The 16623-nt window shown below is 42.6% G+C and overlaps 1 protein-coding gene across 2 annotated transcripts in view; it reads left to right on the top strand.

The window, feature by feature from the left end:
* Pde6a (phosphodiesterase 6A, cGMP-specific, rod, alpha) overlaps nt 1-16623 on the top strand; it is an 80435-nt gene that overhangs the window by 55407 nt on the left and 8405 nt on the right. For both annotated transcript variants that reach the window (XM_005380592.2, XM_005380591.2), the window contains exons 13-17: nt 151-258; nt 2522-2631; nt 4054-4141; nt 4341-4441; nt 4798-4905. In XM_005380592.2, coding sequence (XP_005380649.1) covers nt 151-258; nt 2522-2631; nt 4054-4141; nt 4341-4441; nt 4798-4905 — 515 coding nt within the window. The remainder of the gene's footprint in view (nt 1-150; nt 259-2521; nt 2632-4053; nt 4142-4340; nt 4442-4797; nt 4906-16623) is intronic.

The following is a 16623-nucleotide window of genomic DNA, read 5'->3' on the forward strand; positions in this document are numbered from 1 at the left end:
ATCAATGGCATAAGCGCAATGACTCAGGCTTATCTTATTCCCTCACATTGTCTTCACAGCACCGAACAGTTTGCAAAATGCCTTTGTAACGTTTCCGCATCCATTGCTAGTTCCCACCTCATCGCCTCACTGACTTGCCCATGTTTGCAGGCCCTGGTGCGGTTCATGTACTCCCTGAGCAAAGGCTACCGCAGGATCACCTACCACAACTGGCGGCATGGCTTCAACGTGGGCCAGACCATGTTCTCCTTGCTGGTGGTATGTGAGCAGACCTGGCTGGCGGGGTTGGGGAGCTTGGGCCACATGGGCAGTCTCATGCAGACTCCACAAGGCAGAAGCAGCATTGCTGTTCTTTATTTATTGCCTTTTAAGAACTTCGAAAGCAATACCCACATGAGGGAATTCTAAGAAAAGAGAAGCATATCACATAAAAAGCAAAAGGAAGCTGCAGATTACTGCAACCCCAAACTGGTTATGATTATTCAAGATAACCATGGCACAAGTCGTTCCAAATTTTCTTTTTGTATACACACACAGAAACATACATACCATTTATTCTGTCTATAGGCAATGGAATAATATTATTCTGTAATATGTTTTTCATTTGAAAGTGTTATCATTTTCTTCTATTTATGTATACATAAATATATCAGTCATTATTTCATTATATGTACACACATATAAAACACTTATATGTTTATATATTATATATACAGCATGATATATTTACATGTTACATATAAAACATAGAATTTATCATTTTAATTATTTTTCTATGTACAATTTAATGGCTTTAAGTACAGTCACAATATTTGCAACTTTCACCACTATCTCTAGAATTTTTTTTTATCATTTCAAACAAAAACTGCTCCCATTAAATAGTAACTCCAATTCTTCCTAGCTTACAGTTCCTGGTAGCCACTATTTTATGTCCTATTTCTATGAATTTGGCTACTCTTTTTTTTTTTTTTTTTTTGCCTTTTTGAGACAGGGTCTTGCTACGCAGTTCAGGCTAGCTTTAAGCTTACTTTGTAGCCCAGGCTGGTCTCGAACTTGCAGTGATCTTCCTGCCTCAGCCTCTTGAGTGCTGGGATTACAGGCACGTACCACCACCAGCCGTGCGCCACCACCAGCCATGCGCCACCATCAGCCGACTTCTTGGCTACTCTTAGATAGCTCATGTAAGTGGAATCATATAGTATTTGGATTTTTGTTCCTGGCTTACTTTACTTAATCTGGGTTCAAGGTTCATCCCTGTTATGATTTTATGACTACATAGTAGGTGATCCCTTGGTATCTGTGAGTGATTTATTCTAGGATCTCCTGCCCTGTGGACTGAAAGAACGCTTTTGTTTTCCTTTCCTATAAAGTACCTGCTGGTTTTGTGGGTGTTCAACTTCCTTATATAAAATGATGTAATATTTGCTTGCAACCTGTGGAAAGTGTTCTATATCTTTGAACTATCTCTAGAGTATATATAGGACCTAACACAATGGAAATATATGTAAATAGTTATTATACAATACAATTTAGGAATAACGACAAGAAAAAAGTCTATACATGTTCAGTACAGATGCAATTTAAAAAAATTTTTTTGACTCATAGTTGCTTGCATTCAGACATGGAACACACGGATACAGAGACGTGACTGTATTCTGTTATTTAACTGTACCATAATTTCTTTACCCAGAACTCTATTGTTGGATGGAGAGGCCATTTTCCATCTTTCATTCTGTCAAACAGAGTACTCTCGGATAGACATATCTTTGTGTATTTGTGTCAGTACTTTTGGCTCAGAGGGTTCAGAGCCCTTGATCTTTCATTGTAAAGTGTTTTCCCATGAAAATCAGGACAAAAGTCTCTTCTCTGGCTCTGGCTCCCTGCTTCATTCCTTTCCCTTCAGGCCAGAGCCAGCACTAGTGACTGGAGGCTAGAATTCTGGCCAGGCCACTAGAAGGCAACAAGGACTACACTTAGATTTGGTTTATTTCTTGGGTCAGCATCAGCCCTCCAGAGCTCTTCTCCACCCTGTGCTGCATAAATAAGGGTTGAACACATGAAGAAGTCCTGGGGAAAAGTTCCTCTGGGATGTGCCTCAACCGGCAGACCAGGTTGGGAAGGTTCGTTCTACCAGTCTGCTCATGTTCGAAGCTTTCCGAAGCTTGACACCTGATGGCTGCAAGTTTTTCAAAGATCATCTAGTCCAACAACTTCCACCTGCAGTGTGCATACCAGAACACTGAAGACCAGAGGGGCATGAGCCCAGCTAAGGTCACTAGGACTAGGGCAACCAGCTGCCCCAGTTTGCCTGGAACTGTCCTTGGTCTAGTATTGAAAATCCCACATCCTGGAAAACTCCCCGCCCTGGAGTAGATCTCTGGTCACCCTGTGGAACTAGGGATAGAGCGAGATCAGACACACATTCCCAAACTCCAGGCTTTCTTCCCTCCACTTGCCCTCTCAGCCCTGCTCCCAGTCCTCTCAAAATAGGAGTGACTTCTTCCTCTGATCACTTTTGCAGACAGGAAAGCTAAAGCGATACTTCACTGACCTGGAGGCCTTGGCCATGGTTACTGCTGCCTTCTGTCATGACATTGACCACAGAGGCACCAACAACCTCTACCAGATGAAGTGAGTCAGCCCTTCCTGCCTCTCCCACCCTCCCCTCACCCTGTTCTCCCAAGATTCATTATCCAGGTCTCTAAGGTCCCCCAGGACTGACGAGTCAAGGGAAAGTCCCCCTGTGCACAGCTTCCCACTTCTTCCTGCCCTTGGGACCTGGGTCCAGGCCTATGGTAGACAGGAAGATGACCTCCCAAAGATGATCAAATCTCCAACACCAGAGCCTGAGGATATGTTGTCTTACATTCAAAAGGGATTTTGCAGATATGATTAAGGAGCCTGAGATATAGGAATGACCCAGGTGAGCCCCTTGTGGACAGAAGGGTCCTTGTAAGGAGGCAGGAAGTCACATAGGAGAGAAAATGCAACCCTTGTGGCTTAGAAGTTGGAGGAAGTAGCTACAAACAAGCAATGCCAGTGGCCACCGGAAACTGGGAAAGGGAAGGAAATAGACCTCTTTTGAGCCTCCACAAAGCAGGCAACCCTGTGGACTGGATTCTGAACTCCAGATCTGTTGGGCAATACAATATGTTTAGTCATGAAGTCTATGGACGTTCGTGATAGCACAGCAGGAAACCAATAATTCAACTCCTTCACTCTTTCCTTCCCTGTGCTACCTGATGAATTAGTTTGAGCTGTGATGTCAGTAACTAATACCAGGCATTCATTCGCCTTGTAGTATTTGTAATGCCACTCATAGGATGTGGTAGGCTCCGAGCTAGCGAAAGAGGTTACCACAGTGAGCAACGCAGGCAGTTCCTGTCCCCCTAGAGCTGGTATGCCAGTCAGCCTGTGAAGCCCAGTCCTTAAACCACGATCTTGTTGTATCCTCACGGTCGTCCTGGGGTAGAGCAGGCTGGGTAGAACAGGGACCGGCCATCTCCGTGTAATAAAGGAAGAAACTGAGAATTTGCTCAGAGCCAACAGACTAAATCATTAATGAGTACCAGAATTCATGTTTCTCTGAGTTTTCCTGACAGTCCCAGACTGCACATAGACTAGAGACTGTTTACATTTTACACTGGAGACCTAAGCACTGAGCACAGTGCTTGGGACATAGTGAGTGTTCAATCAACATTTTTTAAATGAAAAAAGAAATTAATGCACTGCTTGTAAGAATTCAGTGACTACGGGGGATCCAGAAATCTCTAAAACGACATCTTTTTCTGGGGGTGATTGTCCACACGGCTCATCGGAGTCTCTAAGAGTCTATGCCCAGAATCGCTTATGGAGGAAAAGCCAAGGACTCAGCCAGAAGACGTGAGGTCTAGTCTTCTTTTTTCATTGTCTCACTGTTTGGCCTTGCGCAGGATCTTTCTCATTCCTAGACATCAGTTTCCTTGCCTACAGAATTAGGAGGCAGCAAGGCTGGCTAATAAAGTCTTTAACCTCCACCTTACCCATTCCATATTGATTCTCTCTCTTATTTAGATCCCAGAACCCACTGGCAAAGCTCCATGGTTCCTCCATCTTGGAAAGACACCATTTGGAATTCGGCAAAACCCTGCTGAGAGATGAGGTAGGATGAGGCCCTCTGCACTGGCCTTAGGACATGGATCGGGATCCCCATGTCAAAGGATGCTTGAGTGTCCCCAGGCAGACTTCTGTCCTTTGGCCTGAGCTGCCATTCTCTTCCCTCATCTCAGGTGGGCATGTGGGAGGAAGTGGCTTTCCTGCCAGCACAGTTTCTCATGTCCCTCCTCTGGTTTTCTCTTTAGAGCCTGAATATCTTTCAAAACCTCAATCGCCGCCAGCATGAGCATGCAATCCACATGATGGACATTGCAATCATCGCCACTGACCTTGCTCTGTATTTCAAGTTGGTATTTCTTCTCATTTTAATAGTAATGTGACTGTAATAATGACACACAGTGCTAACTGATTTTTCTTATGAACCGGGCCCAACTCTACAGCTCTGGGTATTACATTATTTCCATTCTCCAGCTGGGAAAACTGAGGACCAGGGCAAGAGATTGCTAAAATCAGATTGTAAATCAAAGGCAGACTCTGGGTTAGAACCTAGGTCTTCAGTCGTGGGCGATGGTTCTTTTTAAATTTGCTTGGCTAATTAAATTTAATAAGCCTCCATCTGAAATAGCCAATATCAGCAGCCTAGGTGTTGCCTTGTTTTGAGACTTGCTTCCTTTAACAAAGGTGTGTTTTTGTGTTTGGTAGGAAGAGGACAATGTTCCAGAAAATTGTGGATCAGTCAAAGACATATGAGAACACACAAGAGTGGACCCAGTACATGATGTTGGAGCAGACGAGGAAGGAAATCGTTATGTGAGTTGTGGCGTTAACTCCTGACCGTTATCGGCCGGGTGGTGAGGTGGGAGGCTGCCTGATAATCCTTGCTATCTCAGCACAGCCTGGGACACTTGCCCTATGAGAGCTGTCCACATGGGACAGATGAAGTTCTGCCCCAGCTGCATGGCACGAGTTATCATATATCTTTGATCTTTATTTTAGCACACAAAAATAAGACAATATTTCTGTTTTCTTTTTCTGTACACAGAAAGTATAATATGTCAGGCCTATCAATTATAAAATCTATGATTTAGCTGATAAAGTAATATGTTTCACATTTTTTATAAAACCCAAAACATTACACCAATGAAGAGTTGAGTGATACCTATTTATCGCTCAAAATATATAGGCTTGGAATGAGGGTGTAACTGAGAAGCAGAGAGCTTGATTAGCATGCATGAGGCTCCAGGTTTTATTTCCCGTACAAATATACATATATATGAATGACAAATATACATATATATGAATGACATGGGTTAGTCTTTTTCTTGAATTGCATTAACATTTACTAAGGAAACTGGCTCTTTTTCTGTCAAAAGTGCTGCAAATATTTTTCCTCAGCCTATAACTTACATTCTAACTTCAGTTTTGGAAGTATAAATATACATATATATGTATATGTACAAATATACATATATATGAATGACATGGGCTTAACATTTTAGCTTTTCCTTTATATGACAGTGCCCTGCAATATTAGTTGTGCTATTCACAAATTAGCTATATGATTTATGTGAACTTTATAGTGTGTGCATAGCTGGCAGTGGAATCTAAAACAAGGATTCAAACTGAAGTTGACTGGTAAGTATTTCCCCTTAGTTCACTCAGTGTGTTTCCATGATTCAGTTCAATTGGTGAGAGGGTGAGAAGTGTCAACTTGAGGCCTTTTGTGACTATGTGGTCTATGCCAAACGGCGCTTGCTTCTCTGCGATGGTCCTAGGCTGTGATGGCCAGGAAGGGTCTCAAGGAAGGACAAGCCCTGACCTGGATCTAAAGGAAGCATCAGGCTGTTTGTTTATTCCTAGATACTTCTATGAAAATGAGCTGTACTTAAGTTACAAGAATTGCAAAGCTCTGCAAGCTAGAAGAGGCAGCCCCTGGGATAGGGAAAGGGGACAAAGAGCAAGTTGCTTCTTCTTCAGCTCTGCAGTTATCCAGCCAGGCCTGGTCTTGGGGAGCAGTGTGACCCATTCCGACTGACCAAGGGAGCACACTCCGGTGGTGGCTGCTCCCAGGAAAACCAGGAGCTGCCCCACCAGACCTTTAGAAATGGCATGGCCGAAGGCACATAGGTGGAAAGAATACACTGTTATTGGTTGAAGAGGGTTTAAGACTAGAAAGTTGCCTATTCTCCATAATTAACTCTATTCATTTAAAGTAAATACAACAAAAATCACTTCATTTTGGAAGAAATGAGAAGTCAATTCCAAAAGTCTTATGAGAATTAAGTATGCAAGAACAGCCAGAAAATTCTGAAATAGAGGATTAATAAGGCAGTTCAATCCTAGGCATGCATAGATGACCAAGTCAGTGGGACAGACTTAAAGGACATGTATGCATTAAGGTAGAGTTTAGATTTTAGATGACTGGATGAAGGGTTAAGTGCATAAATGGTATTGGCACATGGGGTAGTCCTGTCTCATGTTGTATACCAAAGTAAATTCCAGATGAATCAAACATTTTTAAATAATGTGGAGGGGAATTAAAAATAATAATTTCACAGTGGACTTTTCTAAGTATAACCTGAAATTCACAGGTTATAGAAACAGGTGAATTTGATTACAGAGAAATTGGAATTTCTGTGCAGCACACACAAAAATTCAAAACCGAAGTTAAAATGTAAGTTATAGCCTAAGGAAAAATATTTGCAGCACTTTTGACAGAAAAAGAGCCAGTTTCCTTAGTAAATGTTAATACAATTCAAGAAAAAGACTAACCCAACAGAAAATAGATAAGAGGCATGAAGTGACATTTCCCAGAAAAGGAATTACAGTGATGTAAACAAATGAAAAAAATGATTTGACTCATAGTGAGAGAAACGCAAAGTAGAACTAAAATGAGATGCAATTATTCATCCACTCCTCTTGATAACAATGAAAGTGTTTAAGCCACTGTGTTGGCCAGGGTAGGGGGAAAGAGGGCCCTCCCTGAGGGTAGGTGTGTAAATAGGCACAGTCTCTGTGGAAGTCAGTGGAGTTATACTATCAAAAGTGCAAATTCCCCGACAGTCCCACATGTAGGCTGTTCCTGCCAGGTATTTTCCCCCGTGTGCATCAAAGAATATGTAAAAAGGCAGTCGCTGCCACATGATCTGTATTTACCAATAAGGTAAAAGACAATTTCAGTACCCACTGGGGCCCAGATTAGAGAAGTGGTAGTATTTTCTTACAGTGGAATGTAATACAGGTTTTGCAAAGACATGGTATCTTATGAAAGATAAAATGTTTGAAAAGAAAGAGAAAGGAAGGAAGGAAGGAAGGAAGGAAGGAAGGAAGGAAGGAAGGAAGGAAGGAAGGAAGGAAGACCAAAAGACCAAGATAGGCCTTCAATCATTCTAGTCTTAACCAGAATAGTTCTCTTACAGGTACGCATATTCGCAAAGGAACTCAAAGCCTCCCAAAATATACATGGCTGTAAAGCCTTAAGGGAGTCAATTTTCTCCCTCTTAGTATTATTCTTCCTGAGAAAACAAAGTACAGTAGGTCAGCTGTCCTTCACTATTCTCTCACTGTACAAAATAAAGGCAGATGTTGGGCCTGGTGGTGCACACCTGTAATTCCAGCACTTGGGAGGCTGAGACAGGAGGATTGCTGTGAGTTCAAGGCCAGCCTGCACTACATAGTGAGACCCTGCCTCAAAAAAAAAAAACAAAAAACACCAAACCAACAAAAAAAATACAAAGGCAGACACCTCCCTTTTTTGAATTTTCCAACAGCAGCACATTGGCCCAGTTGCAGAAACCTCTGGGCCATTGAAATACTGATGTTTTAGAAGCTTCTTTGGAACAAGGCATCATAAACACAAGGAATGACCTCAAGCCTTCCCTGTCTCATGTACCTGGATTGACACACACATTTCTACGCACTCTGCACAGAACTCTTCTGACAGCAGATATGCAGGGGGTTTCCTTCCCCGCAAACCTGAGCTCCTCTGTGATGCCCAGCTGGATGGCCTACATCCAATTCGGTGCTAACAGTATCTCCTTGGAGTTACATAAGGTGGGAGTCACTGAGATGCTTTCAAATGTACTTACTTGCATTGAAAAATAAAGTCAGACTCTTTCTGAGAGATTCTACAATTAAGGACTCATTCCTACTAAATTGCCCTACATTATGATGCCAGTCATGGGTCTGAGTTGTGTACACTTATGACCAACTGGCTATAAATCTGGGGTTTCCATGACTCCCTGCTCAAGAGTGATAATTTGCTAGAATGTCTCATAGAACTCAGGAAAACACTTTGCTTACATTCTCTGGTTCATTATAAAGAATGTGATAAAGATTACAGATAAACAATCCAGTGAAATCCTCACCTCAGTGAAATCCTCACCTCAGTGAGGTGAGGCCTGGTAACATGCCACCCTCATCGCATCTAGCTGTGTTTTCACAGCGCTCAGTCTCCAGTGAACGCTCCCTTCCCAGAGATTGGTGAGTGGGGCCCAAAGTTCCAAACCTATAATCACTTAGTTTTCCTGGTGGCCAGCACCTCCAGGAACCTACACCGCCACGTCACTCGCATAAACTCAAATGTGAGCAAAAAGCCCCCTTATGTGTAGCAAAAGATTATTGCTCAGGAAATTCCATGGTGTTTAGGAGTTCTGTGAAGGACCTAGGGGCAAGGATCAAAGGTGTTTCTTGTTGTATCACATGAATATACAATATTTTAAAAGCAAAACAAAGCATCGGACATGGACGGTTTTATTCTGGGACACACAGCAGGTTGGTAGGATCAAAGGCGTTTTTCATTTAATAATCATACTTCTTTCAGAGAATGTATCACTGTCCAAGGACCATGATATTCAAAGGTACATCAGTAATAAGTAGTGAAGGTGGCAGCTCCTGATTCTATCTATCTATCTATCTATCTATCTATCTATCTATCTATCTATCTATCTATCATCTACCTATCCATCTATCTACCTATCCATCTATGTATCTATCAATCTATCAATCAATCATCTATCTAATCTGTGACAGTCATCTTTCCCATTACTGTGACCAAATACCGGAAATAATCAGCTTAATATTTCCTTCAAAGGATCTGTCTTCCCTGACCCAAATTCCTTCCACTAGGCTCCACCTCCAAAAGCTTCTGCTAGCCCAGGGATATAGCTCAGCGGTGCAAGCGCCTGCCTGGCAAGCGCAAGGTCCTGAGTTTGACTCCAAATACCAAAAAAAAGCTTCTGCCACTTCCCCACAGTGCTCTGGCCTTCAACACACAGGCCTTTGGGGGACATTCAAGATTCAAACCATGCCTCTATCTATCTGTCAGTCTTTCAGTCAGTCGGTCAGTCTGTCTATTCTGCCTATATGCCTGTCCATCTACCCTACCTTTCTAGAATTAAAAATGAAAAAGACTAATAAAAAGAAAAAAGTAAAACTAAAAGGTAAGTTGGTGTCACTGAGGTTCTTTTTCTGACAGAAGCAAGTTGCTGCTTTATTTGACAGTGAAAGTCTAGCATTTCCAATGAAGTATATAGCAAACATTTTCATAAATTAGATGAGTTAAAACTGCAGCTTCAAAGTTTTGATGAAAACATAATCAAAAATCATTATAAGATGAAAGCATTATAAAAATAACACTGGAAAAAATATATATAAATGTTTTAATTTACCTACTTGGTATCTTGGATTAACCTAAGTGCTGCTAAGAAAATGTCAGAGATGTAATTAATAGTCATATGAAAAGTTGGTTAAATCTTTATGGCATGCTTCCCAGAAGTGAAAAATTCTAATGTTTGCTTTCAACAAAATGGAAGGAGAATCTAATTGAACTGTCAGCTGCTAGATCATTCAGTGTAATGATCACAGTATGATTTTTAACAGCTCAGAAGAATTCAAAGAATTGAGTGACATTGTCATAACTAAATTTACCTTTCCAGGGTTTTTAAGTACTTGGATTTTATAAAATTAAAAGCAGGCATAAAACAGATGGTGATTATATCCTAGTCCAGCAATAAAAAATATGCACTCATTAACTGATCTTTTAAAAAATATAATCCTATTCTATCTCATTAAGTGATAAGTTTCTGACCAGGCATGGTGGTATACCATGTAGTCCCAACACTTGGCTGAGGCAGGAGGATCTCCAGTTCAGAGCTATGTAGTGAGACACACACACATACACACACACACACACACACACACACACACACAGAGAGAGAGAGAGAGAGAGAGAGAGAGAGAGAGAGAGAGAGAGAAATTTCCAAAATGAAGTTAGAATGTTTAGTAGTTGTCTTAGTTATTCTTCTCTCATTGCTGGGACAAAATATCTGACACTCAAAGTTAAAGGGGGAAAGGGTTATTTAGCTCACAGTTTGTAGAGTTTTCAGTCTGTAACTGGCTGGCTCCAAGGCAGCATGGCATGGCAGACAGGCACTGCAGAGGAGAAACAGTTCATGGCAGATAGAAGGTAAAAAAAGCAAACAAGAGATGACCACTGCTCTTTCTATCCTTTATATCTTATCCAGGCTACTTAGGGTGGGTAACACTCACACTCTTAATCCTAGTGCCCTTGATCTTAGCATGTGCCATGAATCAATTCCAGCATCACATAGTCTAGGTCCAGCCACCTCTGAAAGTGTTTTACCTATGACCACATGAGGCTTTGGGGGGACATCTAACATAAGCCATAACCATAATAATTTATAAAAATAGGTATTACAGCTGGGCATGGTGGTGCACGCCTGTAATCCCAGCACTCAGGAGGCTGAGGCAGGAGGATTATCATGAGTTCTAGGCCAGCCTGAACTACATCAACAAGTTCAAGGTCAGCCTGAACTACATAGTGAGACCCTGCCTCCAAAAAAAAAGGTACCACATTTTGGTTGTGTAATAATTTAATACAAAATTAAAATTCTCAATACTTGGAGGCTTTCTCAGCACTTAAGAAAAAAATTTAATTATATAATTTCAATTAATGAGCATACTTGATTGCAGGTATTAGGAAAGCGTGATTAATGAAAGACTTTCAAACATATATTATGTATCTATGTCTAAGTATATATACATATATGCATACATATGTATATGTACACAATATTAGCTTAAAATTTTCTGGGGAAATCAAGTTGAAAAATAAATTTAAAGAGTAAAGCTTGTTCAATTTTTTAAAAAATCATGGATGATGATGGGTTAATGGTATCCAACTGCTATGCTTTTTAAAAAAAATTTTGTCTTTTTGAGACAGGGTCTCTCTATGCAGTTCAGACTGTCCTTGAGCTCACTTTGTAGCCCAGGCTGGTCTTGAACTGGCAACAATCCTCCTGCCTCAGCCTCCTGAGCCCTGTGATTACAGGTGTGCACCACCAGGTCCGGCTTGCTATGCTTTTTAGATCCTTCTGGATTTAAAGAATTTATTTTAAGTTGTCAACATTTGTGATAGGCTGTAAGTTAGATCCTTTGTAAATATTGAAATCTATGATGAAATAGTTTAAGATGTAGATGGAAAATGTGTATAGATCTATAAAGCAAGGTTTATTAACCTTTGCATTATTGACATTTAGGATCAATAACTGTTTACTTTGGATAGCTGAACCTGTGTGCACAGAAGGATGTTTAACACTGTTCATGTCTCTATTTGCTAGAACCCAGAGGCAATTCCTTCTCAGTTGTCACAGAAGTGCTTTTGGGTATTGTCAAATATCCTATTAGGGTAAAAAATCGCCCTGCCTGAGAACCATTGCTATAAAGCAAGTTAGGGCCCATTAATCAGTCTATTAGTTGTATGACTAGAACTGCTTCTCACCTGCATAGAGTGAAGCAGTTCACACTTTGAGCTTTGCTTGGACCCTGGGTCCAAGTCTTGGCTCTCACTTTAATGGTGGTATGACCTTAAGCAGGTACACCACCTGTCTGTGCCCCAGTTTCCTCCGCTTCTCAGTGAGGATGGTGGTGATATCTATGTTATGGACTGTCATGGGGGCTGGGCTAGGAAAGGCAGAGAGCTTGGCAGCGTAGCTTAATTAGGTAGTGGCAGGCTCGTAAGTCATATACTTGGTCTTTGTCCCAGTTCCTCGCACAGAGCTCTTGAGACCCTTGGAATTTCCTGAGTGATAGAAGTGTCTTTTGTTCTAGTAAAGTCCTTCTCAGAAGGAGCTCAGATAGCTTCAGGATAGGGGTTGGTCACTAGAAAGATCAAGCCTTACTAAGAAGTGTAAAAATTTTCAACCCCACCTCTAACCTCTAGGGAAGAAAGGGCTGGAGATGGAGCTAATCACCAGTGGTGAGTGATTTAATCCATCATGCCTATGTGATAAAACCTTCATAAAAACATGGGCATTCAGAGAACATCTGGGCTCAGCACAGCAAGGTGCTGGGAGACTGCCTGTCTGGAGAGGCTGTGGGGGCCCTCCCCACACCCGCTCTTCCCCGCATCTTCTCCTTTAGGCTGCCCCTGCATTGTATCCTTTATAATAAACCAGCAAATGTAAGGAAAGTGTTTCCCGAATTTACTGATCCAGCAAGTAACTGAAACTGAAGGGGGGTTAAGGGGCCCCCTCCCAGATTTGGTGACCAAGTCAGACAGACATGTGGGTACTTGGATGCAATCCATGCACCCCTCTCAGGTGAGGTAAGCTCATGCGACGGAAGCCTTAAACCTGGGGAGTCAACACTAACTCCAGTAGTTAGTGTTAGAGGTGCACTGAATTATAAGAAAGAGGAAAATTCTAGAATGACCTAAACCTAGTTACAAGTTAGAGAATGGTGGGGCTTAGATCAGAGGAGAGATGATGCAAAGCTATTCAGCTAACAGCTTTGACCAAACCAATAAATAAATAAATAAAAATAAAACATTTACTCCACATTTTAAAATGGGTGTTGAAATCATGACTTAAAACCCCAGGAAGATGACCATCATGGTGCCGCCATGTTCTGCCCACAACCCACCGTGTGAGAAGCAGCAAGTACTCTGTGCAGACTGCCCTCCTATCTAAAGCATTCATGGTTTGTGTTACCACCCTTCCAGTCTATAGCCAGGGAGGGTTAAGATGCCTGCCTTCCCAAAGCTTATGAGAAGGTGCTGCTGGCACTGATCTGGCAGCTATCTTCCACATCCCACCCAGCCCTGCTGGTGGTGGTTATGGAAATTTGTCCCAGCACCTGGTCTTTTCTTTTGCTGGCTTGGATCTGTAATGGCTCAAGACACCTTTCTTATTTCAGAGATTCCTTAGTCTCTAGCGTTTGGGTTCAGTGTGAGAAAACCCCAGGCTTTCTTCCGGTGCTTTGGTGATCTCTGAGTGTTTATGCCTGGAGCTTCCTGTGGTCTGAGGTCCACATCTCCATGCCTTGATGTGTCCTGAGTCAACTGACTTGCCCTAGTCTCCTGCCTACTGTTTCTTGTGTTGCCCTACTTCAGTAGCTATACTCAAGGGCCAGGATGTCCAGGAACTCTAGAGAGAAGGTGTGCTTCCCATTCTGCTTCAAGCCCTTTGTCTCCACTTAATTGCAGCTTTCATGATTTTTTCTAGTACTGGTGACTGAACCGAGGTTATTTTGAGACAGAGCTCGCTAAATCACTAAGTTGCTCAGTCTGGGCTTGAACTTATGCTCTTCCTGCCTCAGTGTTCCAGCTGCTAGGATTATAGCACCTTTTACAGTTGACAGTGACAAGCTGTCACACTTGACAGTGATCAAACCCAGAGTTGGAAAGGCTTAGAGAGCCTCCAGGGCTGGGGCATGAGGCCTGCTGTCTGATTTTGTTTAACTCATAAGCTAAGAATGGCTATTATGTTTTTAAATGACTGAGGAAAAAACTCAAGTGAAGAATATTATTTCATGATAAAGAAAACTTCTGTATCTAGAAGTAGAATGATGTGTGTATGTGTGTGTGCAGACATGTGGATGTCTGGGGATGGAACCCAGGGCCTTGTGCCTGCTAAGCACGTGCTCTCTCACTGAGCTACACTCCCCGCCCTCAAATTTCATTATTTTATGGAGGGCTGAATTCTGACTTCACAGAGCTCTGGGCCCTTTTGTCTTTCTGTTTCTTTCCTCTGTAAGAATCAATCAATTAATCAAACAATCATACTTTATGACTATGTTGGCATTAAGAGAAATATAATCCAGGAAGACTGTGTCCTTATGTATTCATTATTGTTGTATCTTCTTTTCTGTTTTGAAAGAAAATTAAAAATCAAATATTTTCACAGGTCCTAAAAATTAGTGAGGCCCTTCGGCATTGCCAAATGGATAGGTGGACCTGCTTTTCCCTGTGATGTGTGACTGCCCCTGAGTCACAAAGACAGAGTGGAGCAGATGAAATAGAGACCACGTGGCCTGCAAAACCTAAAAAGTTTACTACGTGGCCCTTTGTAGCAAAGTTTGCCAACTCCTGGTCTGGTGTTTTACAAAGGGGGCAGGTGGGAACCCTCAAGACAAAGTGACTTAACTAATGACACACAGGTATCCATGGAGCATCTGGGACAGGGCCCACATCACGTCAGCCCCCTCTTGCGTGCCCGTGGCTCCACACAGCATGGTACAGTTATCATCAGCTCAAGAGGTGCTTCCTCAAGAAGCCCTCCCTGACCTCCCCTGTCCGTGTTATATTATCTTCAACAATGGGACTCCTTTTCTATGGAGCAGTTGTTTGTTTACATACATGCATTTGCGAAATAAATGTGCAATTCCTCACCACGTCTGCTAGCTCCCTGAGAGCAGGAACCACATGAATCCACTCCTGCATGGCATCTGGCACACATCCCTGTACAGGGTGGGTAGGTGAATGCTCCTTATGACCCGTCTCCCAGATGTCCTCTGTCCCCATACTCTCCACTCTATCTCTGCCATGCACTCTTTCTTCTGACCCCTTCTTGGAGAGCGTCTTAGCTTGAGCTGCATGTAAAAATGCCATAGACATTTCTTTCTCACAGTTCTGGAGGCAGAAATGCAAGGTGGAAGTGGCTGTAGAATTGGTTTGTGATCAGGGCACTGTTGCTGGCTCACAGACAGTGTCTTCTGGCCATATGTTTACACAGTAGGAAGAGGACACTTTGATGTTTTTCTCTTCTTAGCACCAATCCAATCGTGGGGTTCTACCCTTGCGACTTCATCTAAAACTAATTATGCTCAAAAGGCCCCATGTCCTAATACCATCAGATTGAAGTTTAAGGTTTTAATAACCAAACAAGGTGGGGAGCACAGATATTCAAGCCATATCAGGGAGCTCCTGTGTACCCATCAAGGTCTGATTATACTATCACCCCTTAGGTGCCCCCTGAGCTGATAGTTGTTCAACTTTTGAATTTTTTTCTTCTGAGTTCCTTGAGTGACTGTCAGCCCCCTGCAGGCCTCACTGGATACTGCATTCCCAACATGGTCCTTGGGACCCCAGTGCACGTCCGGCAGTGATGCAGTAGATGCAATGTCTCATTCTTAGGACATGAGACTTTCTGTCAGCTTTTCTGATGTGTTCCCTGCTAGATGTCCTCCCCTCATTCCAGGTGCACACCAAATCTCTGCCCATAAAACACTTGGGTATGTTTCCCAACCTTTGGGAGTGTTCTTCACATGATCACTGCGGTCAAGGAAGGCAAACATCTAGTGATTTTCTAAAGCCATATCTGTGGATTGAACGTGTAGACAGTGACGTGTACCAGCAAGTGAGTGACGGTGCCTAGCGGAGCTAATGTTTGCTCAATCTGTTTGAGAGCAAGCTTCACAAGCTCACATGAGGCATGCATTGGAAATCTGTGCCCTTTTATATATATAAAGGGTATCATAAAGGTGTTTCTAAGAATGTGTGCATTTCTGAAAGTTTATACACTTAAAGGATGATATGAATTTGTGAAGGATTACATAATGAAATATTTTATTTAAGCTTGTTAATATTTGATAAGTGACACAGCCTCCCAAGGCTTATATAAAAAGTTGCATAATATAGCTGATTATGAAATCAACTATGCAACAAATTACATTCCAAGCCCCAGCCCCATGTCACTGACCACCCCGATCCCCTGTCAGTCAGTCTCCCCAAGTCAGGCTGGCTGCCCTTCCAGGGCCCCCCTCTACAGGCAGGAATCACTGCAGGGCAGCCTGAAATGCCTAGTGCCTCCCACCTTTGTTCCCTCTCTCTTCTGTCTCAGCTCCTTCGCACACCTGCACAGCTCTGAGGAGGTGACAGCCTCCTTTGCTTGCCATCACTGCTTATCGGGTAGTGTGTGTTCTCCAGTGTGGAACTTAACACCCACACCATGTGGCCTTTACTGCAGGGCCTTTTCAAACCCCCCTGCTCCCTCCTCTTGCTCCAATTCTTTGTCCCCTTCTTCTTCCTTTCTGCTGTATACTGTACCCAGCTGTGTAGGGATTCCTGTCTTGCCTTCCTGTCTGTGTGAAGCTCCTTTAACTCTGAATCGGCTTTCTTTGTCCTCCTCCTCCTCCCACTATCTTTCACACATGCCCTCCCGACGCTGGTGATCATGCTGCCTTCTGTTTTTTTTTTTTTTGGTTTTTCTCCGGTACCGGGAACCGAAC

Source organism: Chinchilla lanigera, unplaced genomic scaffold (assembly GCF_000276665.1).
Source record: "Chinchilla lanigera isolate Chin_1 unplaced genomic scaffold, ChiLan1.0 scaffold00014, whole genome shotgun sequence".
Lineage (NCBI taxonomy): Eukaryota > Metazoa > Chordata > Mammalia > Rodentia > Chinchillidae > Chinchilla > Chinchilla lanigera.